The 16253-nt window shown below is 34.5% G+C and overlaps 1 protein-coding gene across 1 annotated transcript in view; it reads right to left on the minus strand.

The window, feature by feature from the left end:
* Positions 1-2808: 2808 nt before the first annotated feature.
* Positions 2809-16253, minus strand: part of LOC125678150 (glycine receptor subunit alpha-2-like) — a 31436-nt gene continuing 17991 nt past the window's right edge. The window contains exons 5-9 of the mRNA XM_048916351.2: positions 5667-5890; positions 4387-4469; positions 3883-4014; positions 3243-3667; positions 2809-3141 (exon numbers count right to left, since the gene is read on the minus strand). Coding sequence (XP_048772308.1) covers positions 2989-3141; positions 3243-3667; positions 3883-4014; positions 4387-4469; positions 5667-5890 — 1017 coding nt within the window. The 3' untranslated portion in view covers positions 2809-2988. The remainder of the gene's footprint in view (positions 3142-3242; positions 3668-3882; positions 4015-4386; positions 4470-5666; positions 5891-16253) is intronic.

A 16253-nucleotide genomic window follows, 5' to 3' on the forward strand; every position in this document is an offset into this window, starting at 1 on the left:
TATGGCTTACCCAAAGTCCACAAATCGGATGAAATAAAACACGCAATACAGCTTCAACATTGTGAATACATCACTTGTCTTAGACCCAAGGATTTGAAATTCCGCCCAATTGTAGGGGGGCCATCCGCCCCAACACAAAGACTTAGTAACTTGCTGGACATTATATTAAAACCTCTGTGTAATGAAGTCAACAGTTTTGTCCGTGATAATTTAGATTTCTTACGACACTTACCTGATAAGGTAAACGAGAACGCAATATTAGTAACGTTTGATGTTGTTAATTTATATACTAATATTACTTGTCCACTAGGACTTCAAGCACTAGAATATTGGATAGATAAACACCCAGAACAAATAGATGAACGTTTTTCTAAAGACTTTATTTTAGAGGCAACAGCACTTGTACTACAAAACAATGTTTTCACATTCAACAACAAACACTATCTTCAAGATAAAGGTACCGCAATGGGAACCAAAATGGCTCCAACATATGCCACACTTACACTCGGCTATTTAGAGGAATTATTATACCAAAAAGTTAAAAAATCATTTGATGAACAATTCGGTCTATATATAAGACAAAACTGGAAAAGATACTTGGATGTTTGCTTCATTATTTGGAACAAAGACATTACGGATTTGAATAAATTTAAGAACATTCTAAACGAATTGGATATCAATTTAAAATTCACAATGGATTACAGTACATCTTGTATACCATTCCTGGATGTTTCTGTTATCAAAAAGGAGGATAAAATAATTACAGATATTTTTTACAAACACACGGACACTCACCAGTATTTACACTTTTCGTCCTCGCATCCAAGACACACAAAACGTGCCATACCTTACAACCTCGCCAGAAGAATATGTACCATCGTTAGCGAAGAACCTACCAGAGAACAACGTTTAGGGGAATTAAATAGTTATTTACAAAAACAGAATTATCCAATCAAACTTATAAACGACGGAATCAAGAAAGCCAGAGAACTCAATAGAGAAAATCTTATCAATAAATCCAAAATCAATCCCACAACAAATTCACACATTTTACCGTTTGTTACAACATACAACCCAAGGAACTCTAATGTTACACCTATCGTTCGGCAACTCAACGACCTACTAAAAACAGATGAAAAAATGGGGAAAATTATGAAGAAATATACTTTTATCAACAGCAAGAGACAACCGAAAAATCTTAGGAGACTGTTATGTAAATCTAATTTTCAGGAAAAGTCCAACAAAATTTTTTTTTCCACCGTTACCAAATGTGACGATCGGCGATGCGGAACGTGCCCATACTTAAGGGAAGGAAGTTCGTTCGAATTTAACAACAAGGAATTTACGGTAAATTCAGATATGACGTGCTCCACCAAAAATTTAATTTATGTTATAACATGTGCTGGCTGTGGAAAACATTATATCGGTGAAACTGGAACTACTCTGCGAACTCGTATACGAGTTCATAAACAACACATTTCAGCACCCGAATACAGAAAAATTAAAGTTAGTGAACATATAGATGTGTGTGGCCACGGACAATTCAGTGTATTTCCGTTTTATAAACTGTATACAGAAAATACTATTTCCCGACGAGAAAAAGAAAGACACTTTATTAAGACTTTAAAACCGGCTCTCATTAGCTTACTGTAAAATATGTTTACTGTTATTATCTATGACGTCATAATATGCTTAACGTAAAATCCTTTTCCCTTCATTCGTTTATGACGTCGTTATGTACGTGAAATGTTAGGACGCCTTTATGACGTCAAACCATTTCAAAACTATTTTAAAATGTAACGCCTGAGGATTATAAAATGAAAGCGCTTGCGTTAAATTTTTAACTTTGTGTACTGTTTATTCTATTTCTTTTAATATTTTATACCGGACACTGATTTTTTTTAAAAACACAATTTGGATATATATATATATATATATATATATATATATATATATATATATATACATGTATATATATATATATATGGTGGCATATTTCTGTCATAACCTATGAGATAATTATGTCGACTTGCCAGATGATTATGTTGACTTGTTAGTGAATTATATGTCGACCTCTGGGATATTTTTATTCACTTGTCTAATAATTAACCGTAAACGTTTTCACTCCCACAATATGCCACCCCACTAAACCACATAATGATCTGAAAAATCGACATAATGATCTGACGAGTCGACATAATGATCTGACAAATTGACATAATGTTTTAACAAGACATAATGATATTTTTATCGACTTGTCAGATGATTAGATTGACTTGTCTGATAATCATTTCTACTTGTAAGATCGTAATTTAGACTTGTCAGATATTGAGACAGAAGGTACATGTCATGTAAATGTTATTTGATAAGTCAACATCACTTTCCAGCAAAGTCGTCATGATTATCTGACAAGTTGACATAATCATCTCGCAAGTCGACAAGATGACTTGTCAGAAAATTATGTCGACTTTTCAGATAATTATGTTAACCTGTCAGAAAATTATGTCGACTCGTCAGATCATTATAACAAGATACTAAGTTCATAGACATGGTAATTATTTTCTGTCAATTCAACATAAATATGACAAGTCGACATAAAGATCTGGCAAGTGGACATAATCATCTGATTGTCGACATCACTTTCCAACAAGGCGTCATAATTATCTGACAAATCAACATAATCATCTGACATGCTGACTTGTCAGAAAATTAAGCTGACTTGTCAGAAAGTCGGATAACTATGCTGACTTGTCAAAGAATTATGTCGACTTAACAGATATTATAATGACAAGTAGATGACAGTTAGTGGTATTAACACACTTTAATAACAAGATACTGGGTTCTTAATCATGGTGATTATTTTCTGACAAGTGAACATAAAGATATGACAAGTTGACATACAGATCTGACATCTGACAAGTGGTGGCAGAAATATTCCACCAAACATTTATAATGATGTCGTTGTATCTAGAGCTCATGGACTCCTTTTTACACTGGTTCCCATTGGGAATAGAAAGACCAGTACGCAATGTTAAACAAGATGTAACACGCTGGGAACACGAATCGGGCATAGCGATCCACTCTCCTTCCACATTTATTATCCATGTCAATGCTGCTAGAAGCGCACTTCTTCTGTGATTCCTACAACATCCGTACAACTATTTCTAACATTTTATTCTTCATAGCGAATTATCCGAATAAGTGATTTCATATTTTGAAATGTTAAAAGAAAACATTCTTACCTGTTGCGGGTTCGTGTCACTAACTACGGTGGAGTAAATATCACTGTTTAGTTTGTGATGTGTACTGTTCAGTGAAATTGTACTGGAAACCCTGGCCATGACCTTCCTGTTACGCTGGCGGGTCTGAACATTTATATACGCAAATTCAATCACGGCAAGAAATACGAAAGCCAGGCTCGCTGCTGTCCATACATTCATTGCCGTAACATATGACACACGCTGTTCTCCAGTATATTTATTCTGTGTTGTCATCGCCAGAACGGTCAGAATGCCCAGGGAAACCCTCGCGGGTGTAGCGTCGATGTCGAGCCAGAAAGAAATCCAGGAGAGCATCACTATCAGTATGGACGGTACGTACATGTGAATGAAGTAATACCCATTCATTCTTTTCAGATGCAGGTCGAGTCTAATACATGAGTAGTTATCTGTAAATTGAATAGTTCAGCTCCAATGTGCATGAATTACAGGCATGTATGAAATCTACATTGAATTAAAAGTTAGAATGACCAATACGCACTTAAAATCTGGGAATTATTACATTGCTTCAATAATAATGCAACTTTAAATTAGTATCTCGCCCAGATATGTAAAATTTGTTCTTTAGATTAATGCTAATAAACCTTTTAAAAGGTCAACTTACACTCCATGTACTGCTGATCACATGTGTACGGCAAAGCCTTTTCTATGCTGAACTGAGTCATTTTTATGTTTCTGCTGAGAACAACTGCGGGAGTGTTCCATCTGACTGTCATTGACTTTGTACTGTGACCATCTGTTTATAAAATATAAGTATACACATAATATAAGCCACCCTTGCTTACATATGTACATTTCTATTCTCAATATACGTAAAGCAGACATTTCACCATTAATATGAACTGCTTCAGTTGACTGTCATTCGTAAGGCACACACACACACACACACACACACACACACACACACACACATATATATATATATATATATATATATATAATGTTTTTGCATTGCACCTCATTCATTATCATGGACAACTGTAGTTAGTACTATCCGTTAAATGATCGATTAATTTGATTTCTCAGTCAATTTGAAATCAAGAACCAGTTTATAATGGAACATGTGTATGTCACGTGTCTTGAAAACTGATTGTTCGTAGATATTTACAGCTTTCTATTGAAATGGAGCATATTTGCTTGTCCAGTGGGTACTTCCGCAGATCCATATCGCAGGAATAAGTCCCAGTGACTCTGAAAAGGGAAATATAGTTGTACTATCTTATTTGCTGTATATTCAAACAATAAAATGTTTTCTTTGCTGTTTCATCGGGTGATGAGGGTAACTAGCATTGCAGAGAAAATTCATAACCCAACGAAACAACAAACAAAGCAAGCCATCTTATTGTTTATATTTACATTTTCATGTATTGTTTTAAAATAAAAATTACATATCATATGGTTGACCCATTTATTACGCTAAACGGAACAGCCAATGCACCCTTTGACCCTGACGACGCTCCATATTTGGTAATGATAACACAGACAGGTGGTACTAAAAACCCGATCGAACTAGTTTGCAACAAACATGCATTCGTTGTCCCAGATGAAAGCAATTTCAATAGAAATATAACAGAAAAGATTCAGTGAAATTGTAGGCGCAAGTCAAAGCAAAGAGACATTGGCAAAACCTTAGTAGGCAAAAGCTAAAAACTTCAAGTTAATTTTGATCTGCTGAACTGTGAGAATTGACAGAGGATAATAGATGGATCAAGTTAACGTTAAGCTCTTGGTCAGGTTTTTGCATGTTGATGGCTTTTTCCTGAACAACTGAACGGTATATTCAGTGTTTCTTTTTTATTAATTGATGAAAGTTTTGTCTATTTATGAAATAAACTGTGAATGAACATTCTGATGCGTGTTTAATTTTATTTATGTTATGTTGCCATTGCAGTGGCGGATCCAGAATTTCCCAGAAAGGATGTGTGTGAAAATCAAGTATTAACCAACATATTTAGCCATTTTGGATGGCAATCTGGATTTTACTCACTATTTCTAAATTTGTGGCGAAAGGTTGGGCTCTAAATCGGCCACTGCATTGCGGAAGCAAGAAGCCAGGTGAAAGTACCCGGGTTTTTTTTTGCAATGGTGATTGTATTCATACGCAAGAAAGTCTAATCATGTGACCGACTTCGTGTCATAAAAATTGAATGTAAATTTCGTTAGTATTGTCATATAAGCAAACACATTGGCAAATGTGTCATATTGGTCTTACATTGTTGTGCATTCTTATCAAGTGAGTTGTGAATGAATTTAGATATTTTTTATGTGAGAGTGAGAGAGACTTTGGGAGAACATTATTAAGTTTTAAACTGTGACAATCTGTTAATTGTTGTCTCTATCAGCTTCACAAAATTAAAACGAACTTCATTACAATGTCATACGAATTACCTTACGCTGTAAGACACTCTACCATCAGGAAATACGTTTAGCATCTTGTTGGGAACAGACACTGTGTGAAATTCCGCTTTCTTTTCATTGATAAAGTAAATGTCTGGTACCCATGCAGCATTTATGGCCAAGTAGTGAAATTCTAGGACGGAGACCCCGCTGATGTTGTAGGCTAATCGTGCGTCCTTCCACCGCTGTCGTAGGAAGAAGTTCATAGTAAAATCCTAAAATTCAAACAGCATTTAAAAATGAGAAGGCTTTGATAGGAAGGAGTTTCTGACGTTTAGTCAGAGAGTTTTTAAAAAAAACAACTAGAAACAAAATATTACCAATCAAATCCTAAACTTTACGATAATAATATAACTTTAAATCTGTGTTATTCCGACCAATGCCTGAACAGTTTTCCCCTATTTTGGCATACATATTGAGAGGAAGGCAAAATCGGGAAAAGTGATCACTGCGCACGCCCACAACGATTTGAGGACCGAAGGGGAGTTTTATTGAATGTGGATACATAGTGTCTTTAGATCACTACTGAAGTATCACAAGGAATACATATTAGAAAACCGTTGAAGTATTGTAGGCCTACGTATAAAGTGACAACGCTGGTAAACGTTTATATCTATATTCAGTCAAACATCCAGGACTTACAATATTTTAATTACAATATACTGTAATCACATCTCAGCACACCTACACCGCTACCCGCTTCTCTCATACAGGACGCAGACACTGTCGGATATATAACGCTTGGTAGAGACGGATAGCAACCATGTGATCAGTAAAAATCGTGTATATTCACGTGAATTTATTTTCCGGAATTCCGTACACCGTCATAGAGTAGTTGAAAAACATAAAGGGGTTCCGAAAGTACAAGTTGTTGCTGTGACTGACTCGATGATTGAGGGGGTCGTCTCGACGAAAGATAGAGACATTTGGCCATAGTTTAGATTAGGAATACGTCAATGTAATAATAGTGGACCAAATGTTTCGTCCGTGCAGAATGGCAATTTTTACCTCACGACCATGCATAGCTGCGCTACGTAAACAATTTTACAAAAGTCGTTGTGTAGCGTGATCGTGATGTCTGACTCCGAGTGCTGCGAGTTTCAATACTGTTTATGTAGTCATTGAGAGTTTAAACAAAGTTTCTTTTGAGAAGAGGAATTCGATGGATACATTCAACGTGGACAACAAGATTATAATTTCGTTTGGTAAGTGAAAAAATATGGCAAATTAAATTTGTATTCAACCCACTTTCCCTCTGCTATTTCACAACGTGATTTTATTATAACATCTATAAACACACAACTTGGAGATGTTTCATTTTCTTTGCATTCATGTATTCCATATGTGCCCAAAATACAACTCCTACATGCTCATGTAATTGTAAATGAATGTCATGTATATGCCACATTAAAAAAAATAGGGCTCTCACAAGTTGGGGGGTGGGGGGGTGGGGGGGGGGGGGTTGTTGCACTAAATTTCTATTTGGTATACATGATAGTACTTATAGTATCTTGAAATTTCATTGACCTAAGATATTTCAAATCTGGGGTTTCATGTTTCACACAAGCATGCAGGTCTACAATTTAAAATATTAATATTTTGTAAGATCACAAGCCCTCTCATAGGCAAATATATGTATTGTATGAAACTGAGATATGTATGTCCTTCTCTTGACCCACACTTGGTAAAGGAGACAGGTCTGATAAATCTAGAGTTGACTTGTTTTGATATTATTAGAATGAATTGGCAGTTTATCGTATGAAAACATATCTGTCATCTCATAGTATTGCGATATGATAATCATGATGTTTATTCACCTCATTAAGGGGGGATGTATGGGGTATGTACAGTTTAAATAGAAGTTAGCTATAGCAATATAAATTAAATAACAATCATTCAGATGTAATACTACTGCAAGAGTTCACATTGCTGCACTGCACACATTTAACATAGTGTTACATGCTTCGAATCAACAACTTCAACAGCAACTTGCCTTGAAAATCAGCAAGAAAGGTACAGTATTTTCTAAGATAGAAGTTTTTATTTTAACACCAGACATTTGTAAAGACAATTCTTAGTATATTAGATAATCATATTCATCTTTATATTCAATATTTGAATATACAGAATATATTTTAACAGGTACTTCATTTACATTGATGATGTCATATTCCCTGGACCCCACACCTTTACAGGTTACAGAGAAAATTCAAGAACTTCTGCACAATGTGGGACTTGGATAGAATCAATAATGTATTTGTGAGCCCAGATATATTGTGCAACATACTAAAGTGTGAATTTAATGGAAAACAAGTACATGTACTCATGTATACTATTATATGTCTTTCTTAAAGACAATAATATTGCATAAATATAGATGAAGTGTCATTGTTGATTATTCTAAGTTTTTGATATATCAAAATCAGTAAACATTTCTAAATGAAAATAAAATACCAATTTTATAACTTTTAATCAATGTGTTTGAATTTCTCATTTTCTAACCCCAACACATTCAGTGAACTGGGAGAAATTACAAATTGATAATGCAGTATGCATGCATTCTGAGTTATCCAATAGCGAGTATTTGTTTCAGTGTGAGACTACAAGTAAGACTCATAAACTTATGAATAGACATATATATTTGTGAGAGCAAGATAGCTCATATTGGCCTCGAGATCCATGGGTCGAGCCGCGGTGGTGGTCTAGAGGTTAGAGCATTCGCCCCGCATGCAGAAGGCCGGGGTTCGAATCCCTGTCCGCGACAGACCTAAGCCGTTGAGGTTTATCGAACGAAGTTCTGGGGGATATATAGGAATCATTATGTCTGTCTATCCGTCTCCACATTCGTGTCCGGGCCATAGCTTCTTTGTTCTTTGACATAGGCATACCATATTTGGCACACAGGTGGATCACCATGAGACGATGTGTCGGGTACCCTCATGACCTCTATATGACCTTGACCTTAAGGTCAAAATTAAAGGTTTTTCTTACAATAGATTCGTGTCCGGGCCATAACTTCTTTGACATAGGCATACCATATTTGACACATGAGTGTATCACCATGAGACGATGTGTCCTGTACCTTCATGACCTTGACCTCAAGGTCAAAATTAAAGGTTTTTACAATGGATTAGTGTCAGGGCCATAACGTCTTTGTTCTTTGACATATACATACCATATTTGACACATGAGTGTATCACCATGAAACGATGTGTCATGTACTTCCATGACCTCCATATGACCTTGACCTCAAGGTCAAAATTAAACGTTTTTACAATGGATTCGTATCAGGGTCATGACTTCTTTGTTCTTTGACATAGGCATACTACATTTGACACATCACTATGATACGATGTGTCATGTACCTTCATTACCTCTATATGATCTTGAACTTTGACCTCAAGGTCAAAATTGATTATAGGGTTTTGACATAGTCATACCATAAGACGTGTGTATCACCATGAAACTGTGTCATGTACATTCATGGCCTCTTTATGACCTTGACCTTTGATCTCAATGTCAAAATTATAGGTTGATACCATGGATTTGTGTTTGGACGTATATCTTTCATTTTCTTCTACAAAGGCATACTATATTTTTACACTCAGGAAAGAGGTAATTTATGCCTATTAACAACACCCTTTGGGAGATTGGGGTAAGCGGGGGTATTCTTAGTGAGCATTCCTCACAGTACCTCTTGTTTATATTTAAAAACCCTTACAAACAAAGATACATTGCTAGATCCAGTAAGTGTTCTACCAAGCCCCTATCTTTCCTCCTCACGAAAATATTAACAGCTGTGAAGGAAAAACTTCAAACAAACATATGCCAGAAGTGGTGTTAATCAAATGTGGATTCTAAAGAATTTTTAGTAAACTTGAAATCACAGAATTTTCCCCAAATCAATAACATTAAATCCTATGACTTTTCAACACTATACACGGCCATTCCTCACGATGAATTAAAGACTAGACTTTTTGACATCATAGACAGTTGCTTCGAAAACGGAAATATTCATATCTAGTGATCAGTCATTCAAAAACTTACTTTGTTAAACACCACTCTGATTCCACGCACAAGTACTCTGAAGTTCAAATAAAAAATATGCTACAGTTCCTCACTGACAATATCTTCGTGGTCTTTGGTGATCAGGACTTCCAACAGTCTGTTGGAATTCCTATGGGCACGAATTGTGCTCCTTTGTTAGCTGACCTGTTTCTATATTCATATGAAGCACAATTTATTCAAAAACTTATACGCGAGAAGAAAAAATCTCTCGCTGTGGCCTTTAATTCTACATTTAGATATATCGATGACGTTTTGTCTATTAACAATAATAGCTTTCAATCATATGTCGATTTGATATATCCCTTTGAGCTCGAAATAAAGGACACCACAGAGTCGTCCACTTCTGCTTCATACTTAGATATTTTATTGAAAGTAGACATTAACGGCAAACTAACAACTCATCTGTATGACAAACGGGATGATTTCAGCTTCTCCATCGTCATTGTCCCATATTTATGTAGCTATATTCCATTATCACCTGCATATGGTGTTTATATATCTCAACTGATTCGATATGCAAGAACTTGTTCTGCGTATAGTCAGTTTTTAAATCGAGGTAAGCTACTGACAAACAAGTTGATGGTACAGGGGTTTCAACAGTCTCGATTGAAGTCAGCATTTCGCAAATTCTATGGTCGTTATAACAATCTAGTTCGTCAATTCAACCTCGCATTGGGTCAAATGCTGTCTGACGTGTTTCATAACGATTGTTAAGCCGTTCTTGGCACACTGATTTTGACTGCGGATAACTCCGTTTACCTGATCAGGATATAGGGGTCACGGCGGGTGTGACCGGTCAACAGGGGATGATTACTTCTCCTAGGCACCTGATCCCACCTCTGGTGTGTCCAGGGGTCCGTGTTTGCCCAACTATCTATTTTGCATTGCTTATAGATTTTTTCTTCTCACGTAGAAGTTTTTGAATAAATTCTGCTTCATATGAATATAGAAACAGGTCAGCTAACAAAGGAGCACAATTCGTGCCCATCGGAATTCCAACAGACTGTTGTCAGACTATATCAATTTCATTTTGCTCGATGGATGGGTATACTTTTTCCGAATCAATAATCTGGATTAAATTTAACAGTTATCAGGCTCTTTTTGAAAAAGGTGTTAAAAAGTCTTATTTATGACGTAATAATAATATCAAATAAGCAATAACTTCGATTTAGGTTGAGATAGTATACTTGGCATATATTAACTTACTTAAAACACAGATCAAGCTTAATTCAAGACACATTTAAAACAGAGACATTTTTGGGCCTTTTTATGTACACAATAGTACCTTTTCCGCAAAAAGTGTTGTTACCATTCCACAAAAAATATAAATCATATGTTGAAAACAGGTAACCATGAAATACATGGTTACCTGTTTTCAAGATATGATCTATATTTTTTGTATTTCTCCTTTCTTTAAAACATTATTTAACCTATGTTTTTCTCAAAAGTATCTACCCTACATTGTGGGCTTTAGGTTATATCACTAACATACATAAATCTGGCAATAAATCTTATCCTAACGAGTATCGAGGAATTACTGTTACTAGAGCAATTGATCAATTATTCAATAGTATTCTGATTGAGAGATTAGAAAAATCCCCGATTAAAAACAAAGTTATAGCTAGCTGGAATTTACCAAAGCTGCAAGAAGACCTGATCGTACATTTGTATGTTTATCTTATAAACAACTATTGATAAATACTGTAATTCTAAAGATGGGAGAGTTTATTCCTGTTTTGTTGATTTACAGAAAGCCTTTCTTATTGTAATTCACACAATTGTTAAACGTAAACTTTTAGACTTGGGCATAGGTGACCTTTTATGATATTGTCAAGAAAGTGTATGGGGTTAGCATTAGTTCAATTAGATGCAACAATTTCGTTACTGATTTAATGCCAGTAACACTAGGAGTGAAAGAAGGAGATAATTGAATCCCAGATTTGTTCAAAATCTTTATCAATGATTTGCTCAATTACTTCCTAGATTGCACTGATTGTGTTTTTTTAAATGATCAGTCTGTTAATTGTTTATTATATGCTGATGACCTTGTACTTCTATCTACTTCACTTAAAGGTCTTTAAACAAGACAAGACAATCTAAATAACTTTTGTAATGACTGGTTCTTATATGCAAATCCCACTTATTTTTAACAAGGCTGTCAGATTTATTCAGGAAAAAGTTCTGTTTGATAACAACACGCTGGTTTTGGCAAAATTTAGCTCTAAGTTATTTCGGATTTCAAACATTTCGGTTGAGCATCACTGAAGAGACATTATTTGTCGAAATGCGCATCTGGTGCATCAAAATTGGTACCGTATAAGTTTTACATTATGACCCCCGAGGCATCTGCTGGTGGACTGTTAGTCCCCGAGGGTCTCTACAGCCCAGTAGCTAAGTACTTCGTTACTAGCTTGAAAATACGGATGTATATTTAATTGTTGTTATAAAATTTAGAAATTCATTTCAAAATTAAGGATTATCTCCCTCATGCATAGCTCTTATCCTTGGACGAATTTGGCTCCACCTTTTTGGCACGCTGGTTTTGGCTATATTTAGCTCTAAGTTATTTCGGATTTCTAACATTTCGTTTGAGCATCACTGAAGAGACATTATTTGTCGAAATGCGCATCTGGTGCATCAAAATTGGTACCGTATAAGTTTTACATTTGACTGTTTAACAATACAAATATTTGGGAATTCATTTCAGTTTCCGGGTCTTTCACTCTTGCAAAAATGGAATTGTACAAAAAAGCTTACTTAAGTTGAATAAACACGTTTTATCTCACAATCCTGGATTAAAAGTATATGATATATTAACGGCAAACTAACAATTTAACTTTATGACAAACTGGATGATTTCAGCTTCTCCGTCGTCAACTTCCCATATTTATGCAGCAATATTCCATTATCACAGGCACATGCTGTTTATATCTCCCAACTTAATCGATACGCAAGAGCTTGTTCTGCGTATGGTCAGTTTTTAAATCGAGGCAGGCTACTGACAAACAAGTTGATGGTGCAGGGGTTTCAATAGTTTCGTTTACAGTCAGCATGTCGCAAATTCTGTGGTCGTTATAACGATCTAGTTTGCCAATACAACCTATCATTGGGTCAAATGCTGTCTGACTTGTTTCATACCGATTGTTAGACCGTTCTTGGCACACTGATTATGACTGATTACTGGCACACTTAGTTTAACTACGGATAACTCCGTTTACGTGATCAAAATATAGGGGTCACGGCGGGTGTGACAGGCCAACAGGGGATACTTATTCCTCCTAAGCATCTGATCCCATGTTTGCCCAACTCTCTATTTTGTATTGCTTATAGGAGTTATGAGATTGACCACTGTTCATTATCTTCACCTTTCACTAAGTTGAAATGGGTTTTTGTTGTATTCAAAGAGAGAATTATTTGTCAATTATAAAATATTATGGTTATAGATGAAACTTCAGCAAAGTTCAGAATTGCATGTCATAAATTGATCATTGAAACTGGTAGATACAGAAATATACATGCACATCTTAGAATATACTCACATTGCAATTATGGTGTTGTGGGTGATGAAATGCAGTTTCTATTGTGTTATGAATAAGTTAAATTTGAACGACTAGAAATGTTAATGGTAATATATGAAGAATGTTCTAATTTCAGTTGTCTACTAGATTTGGACAAATTTATATGGTTAATTAATACATTACCTTAAAATAATTTTACATACTGCAATGTGAGTATATTCTAAGATGTGCATGTATATTTCTATATATTATGTACAGGTATTGTATTACATACACATTAAAGGGGCATAGCTATGTTTGAGCTGAACATTTTCAAATCTTATTTTTACATTTTTAATCTTGAGGATGCTTAACTGAGTTATTTCTAATGGTCAGCAAAAATTGTGAATGTCAGGTTACGGGGTACATGAGAGATACAGCGCTCACAAATTCTTTGTTATGTAAACAAAGGCCGTGTTGTGTTTTTTGTTTACATAGGCTAAATATACAAGTAAAACGAAAGGCTAAATATACAAGTAAAAGTTTCATTTAAAGCATTTTTTTCCAATTTACAAGTTAATTCTGAACACATTTATATAATTTCTAGTGTTTAAAGGAGTGTGAGTACTGTATCTTACTTGTAACTCAACAACTGATATTCAAATTTCGGTTGACCATTGAAAATGTTTTAGTTAAGCATTGTAAACAATAAAAATTGAAAAATAAAATTTTTAAATTTTCGGCTCAAATCGTGTCCATGCCCCTTTAAGGTTTCAAATCTCGTTTTCTGCTTTTGAGTGAATACAAATGTATGAATATTCTTGAACCTCAACTTTTGGTACGAAGTGGAGCAAATTTGTTTATCTTTTATGAACAACACTTTCATAAATGAAAGGTGTATGCGAATGGATATAGATATAATAATAATATTTATGACTATACGTTCCATATGCATGGTCCCTTGGTACCCTTAGTCGCTAATCAATTATGTTGTACTTAATTGCAATGTTTATAGATATATATGCTCCTAGGGGCCCATTATTTGGCAAAATAAACTATCTGCACATTTACTTTTATCAACACAAATGATACGACCCCCAGTCACCGGATTCAAAGTGCGTTGTGGTTGTGTGTGTTTAAGAAGAAATTTAAAGGTTTCCCCCCATTTATTTCATTCTAAAACGCCGATCCCTATTGTGACCCCACCCTACCCCAGACGCCATGATTTTAACAATTTAATTTTGTACTAAGGATACTTTTAGATAATTTTCATCTATGTTGGTCCTGTAATTCTTGGACTTGAGAAAAAAAATTAAATGGTCCCACCAAATTTCTTTTATTTCCTATTTATCTCCCCGTAAAAGAGGACGTAGCTTTTCCTTTAATAGAAAATAAACCCCCTTCACCCAAGGATGCTTTCTGAAGAATAAGTCGAAGATGTCAAAAAAGTACCGACGGTTAGACAGATGGATATGCCGGACAAAATATGATCTGAAAAGCTCACATGACAAAATCAATGTTAGACGACAAAACATGTTGTCATCTGAACTCTACCAATCCAAACTATTTATATTTGAATTACATTATAATCTTAGATCAATCTTGATGGTGACCATAAATGAAACAATTTTAATGATTTAAATCTCCGTTTGTTTGGGTTGCAGTAATTTAAGCTAATTCGTCAATAAGTATGGCTTTTTCATTAAATTTTGTCCAGTAACCCTATTAAAATAGATTGTGAAAGGTGAAAAGTTTATGAGCTGTTGGGCATCCGTTGTTTGATTAGAACAATCATCCAATAGCAACAAAAAGCACATTGTTTCTGTACATAGTTTATATCATTTCATCGGAGCCTCGCTCTAAATTTAGTTTTACTGTATTATATTTAACTGTTACTTTGAAACTATCTACAAACTATGATCATAGCAAAATTAAAATATCGGTTGAAACAAAATCCTATATTTGAAATACAGGACAGAAACGGGTTCAGATGAATAATGAATAATTCGCTGGAAAAATGACACATACTGTTAAATACCATCGATAAAATATTAAATGTCTGCAAACATTAACTTTGAAATTCAATGTACTAACAGAATATTGACCGAATTAAAACAGAATTTATAAGTATGTTCATCGATGCATACATATCCTTCTTTCATTTTGTTTTGCGAATAAATCATTAGTAGGATCACTCACGAACTATTCCCTTCACGGGGAATTAAAAATCTTGCTACCAATATTTCCGCATGCAATGTATGTTAGTTGCTATGCTTGAAAGAGATCTAGTATATTGATATACACTTATTAGTTCCCTAAGAAAATATTCCTAAGTATTTCATGCAAAACTATCTTTTTAAGAATTAAGAATTCCCTAGAAGTCTTCTAGTTCAATTTTCATGAATAAAAAACAGTTAGCTTAGATATTGTCATTTGATAATTCTATAATACCTGACAATTCTATAGTCACCTTCTGCAGAGATCTGGCAATTTTGTAACGAACTTTGATTTAAGACTACTTATTATTTATATAAGTATATATAGTTTTTGAAGAAAGAAAATTCTCTTCTTTATTCAATTGTTATATCTTAGCAATAGTGCGTCAAAAGATGACTTCTATAGTAATATATATAACAATGTTGCTAAATGGCTATTGTAGAGATAAGAACAGCTGATGAATGAAAGAAAACTGTATACAATGGCTTTATGTAAAATCTCTGAATCACAAAAGGACAATTTGTTTGAATATCTTGTCGACAATTTCACATTGCAGTACTACCTTTATTAACCAATCTATGTAACATGTTTCTAGGTTGTCATCACACTATCTCAGATTTAAACAGATGTGTTGATGACAGTAGAAATAAGAGTATGTAGAATATATCAATTTTGATTTTTCTATATATGCCGATATTTACATTTATTTTTAATCCTTTAATTAAAAACATTAGAAAGTTTTAGTTATATATTCTTATTACTGTAAAGACCGAATCACTGAAGTCGGTTAGGCTAG

Source organism: Ostrea edulis, chromosome 2 (assembly GCF_947568905.1).
Source record: "Ostrea edulis chromosome 2, xbOstEdul1.1, whole genome shotgun sequence".
NCBI lineage: Eukaryota > Metazoa > Mollusca > Bivalvia > Ostreida > Ostreidae > Ostrea > Ostrea edulis.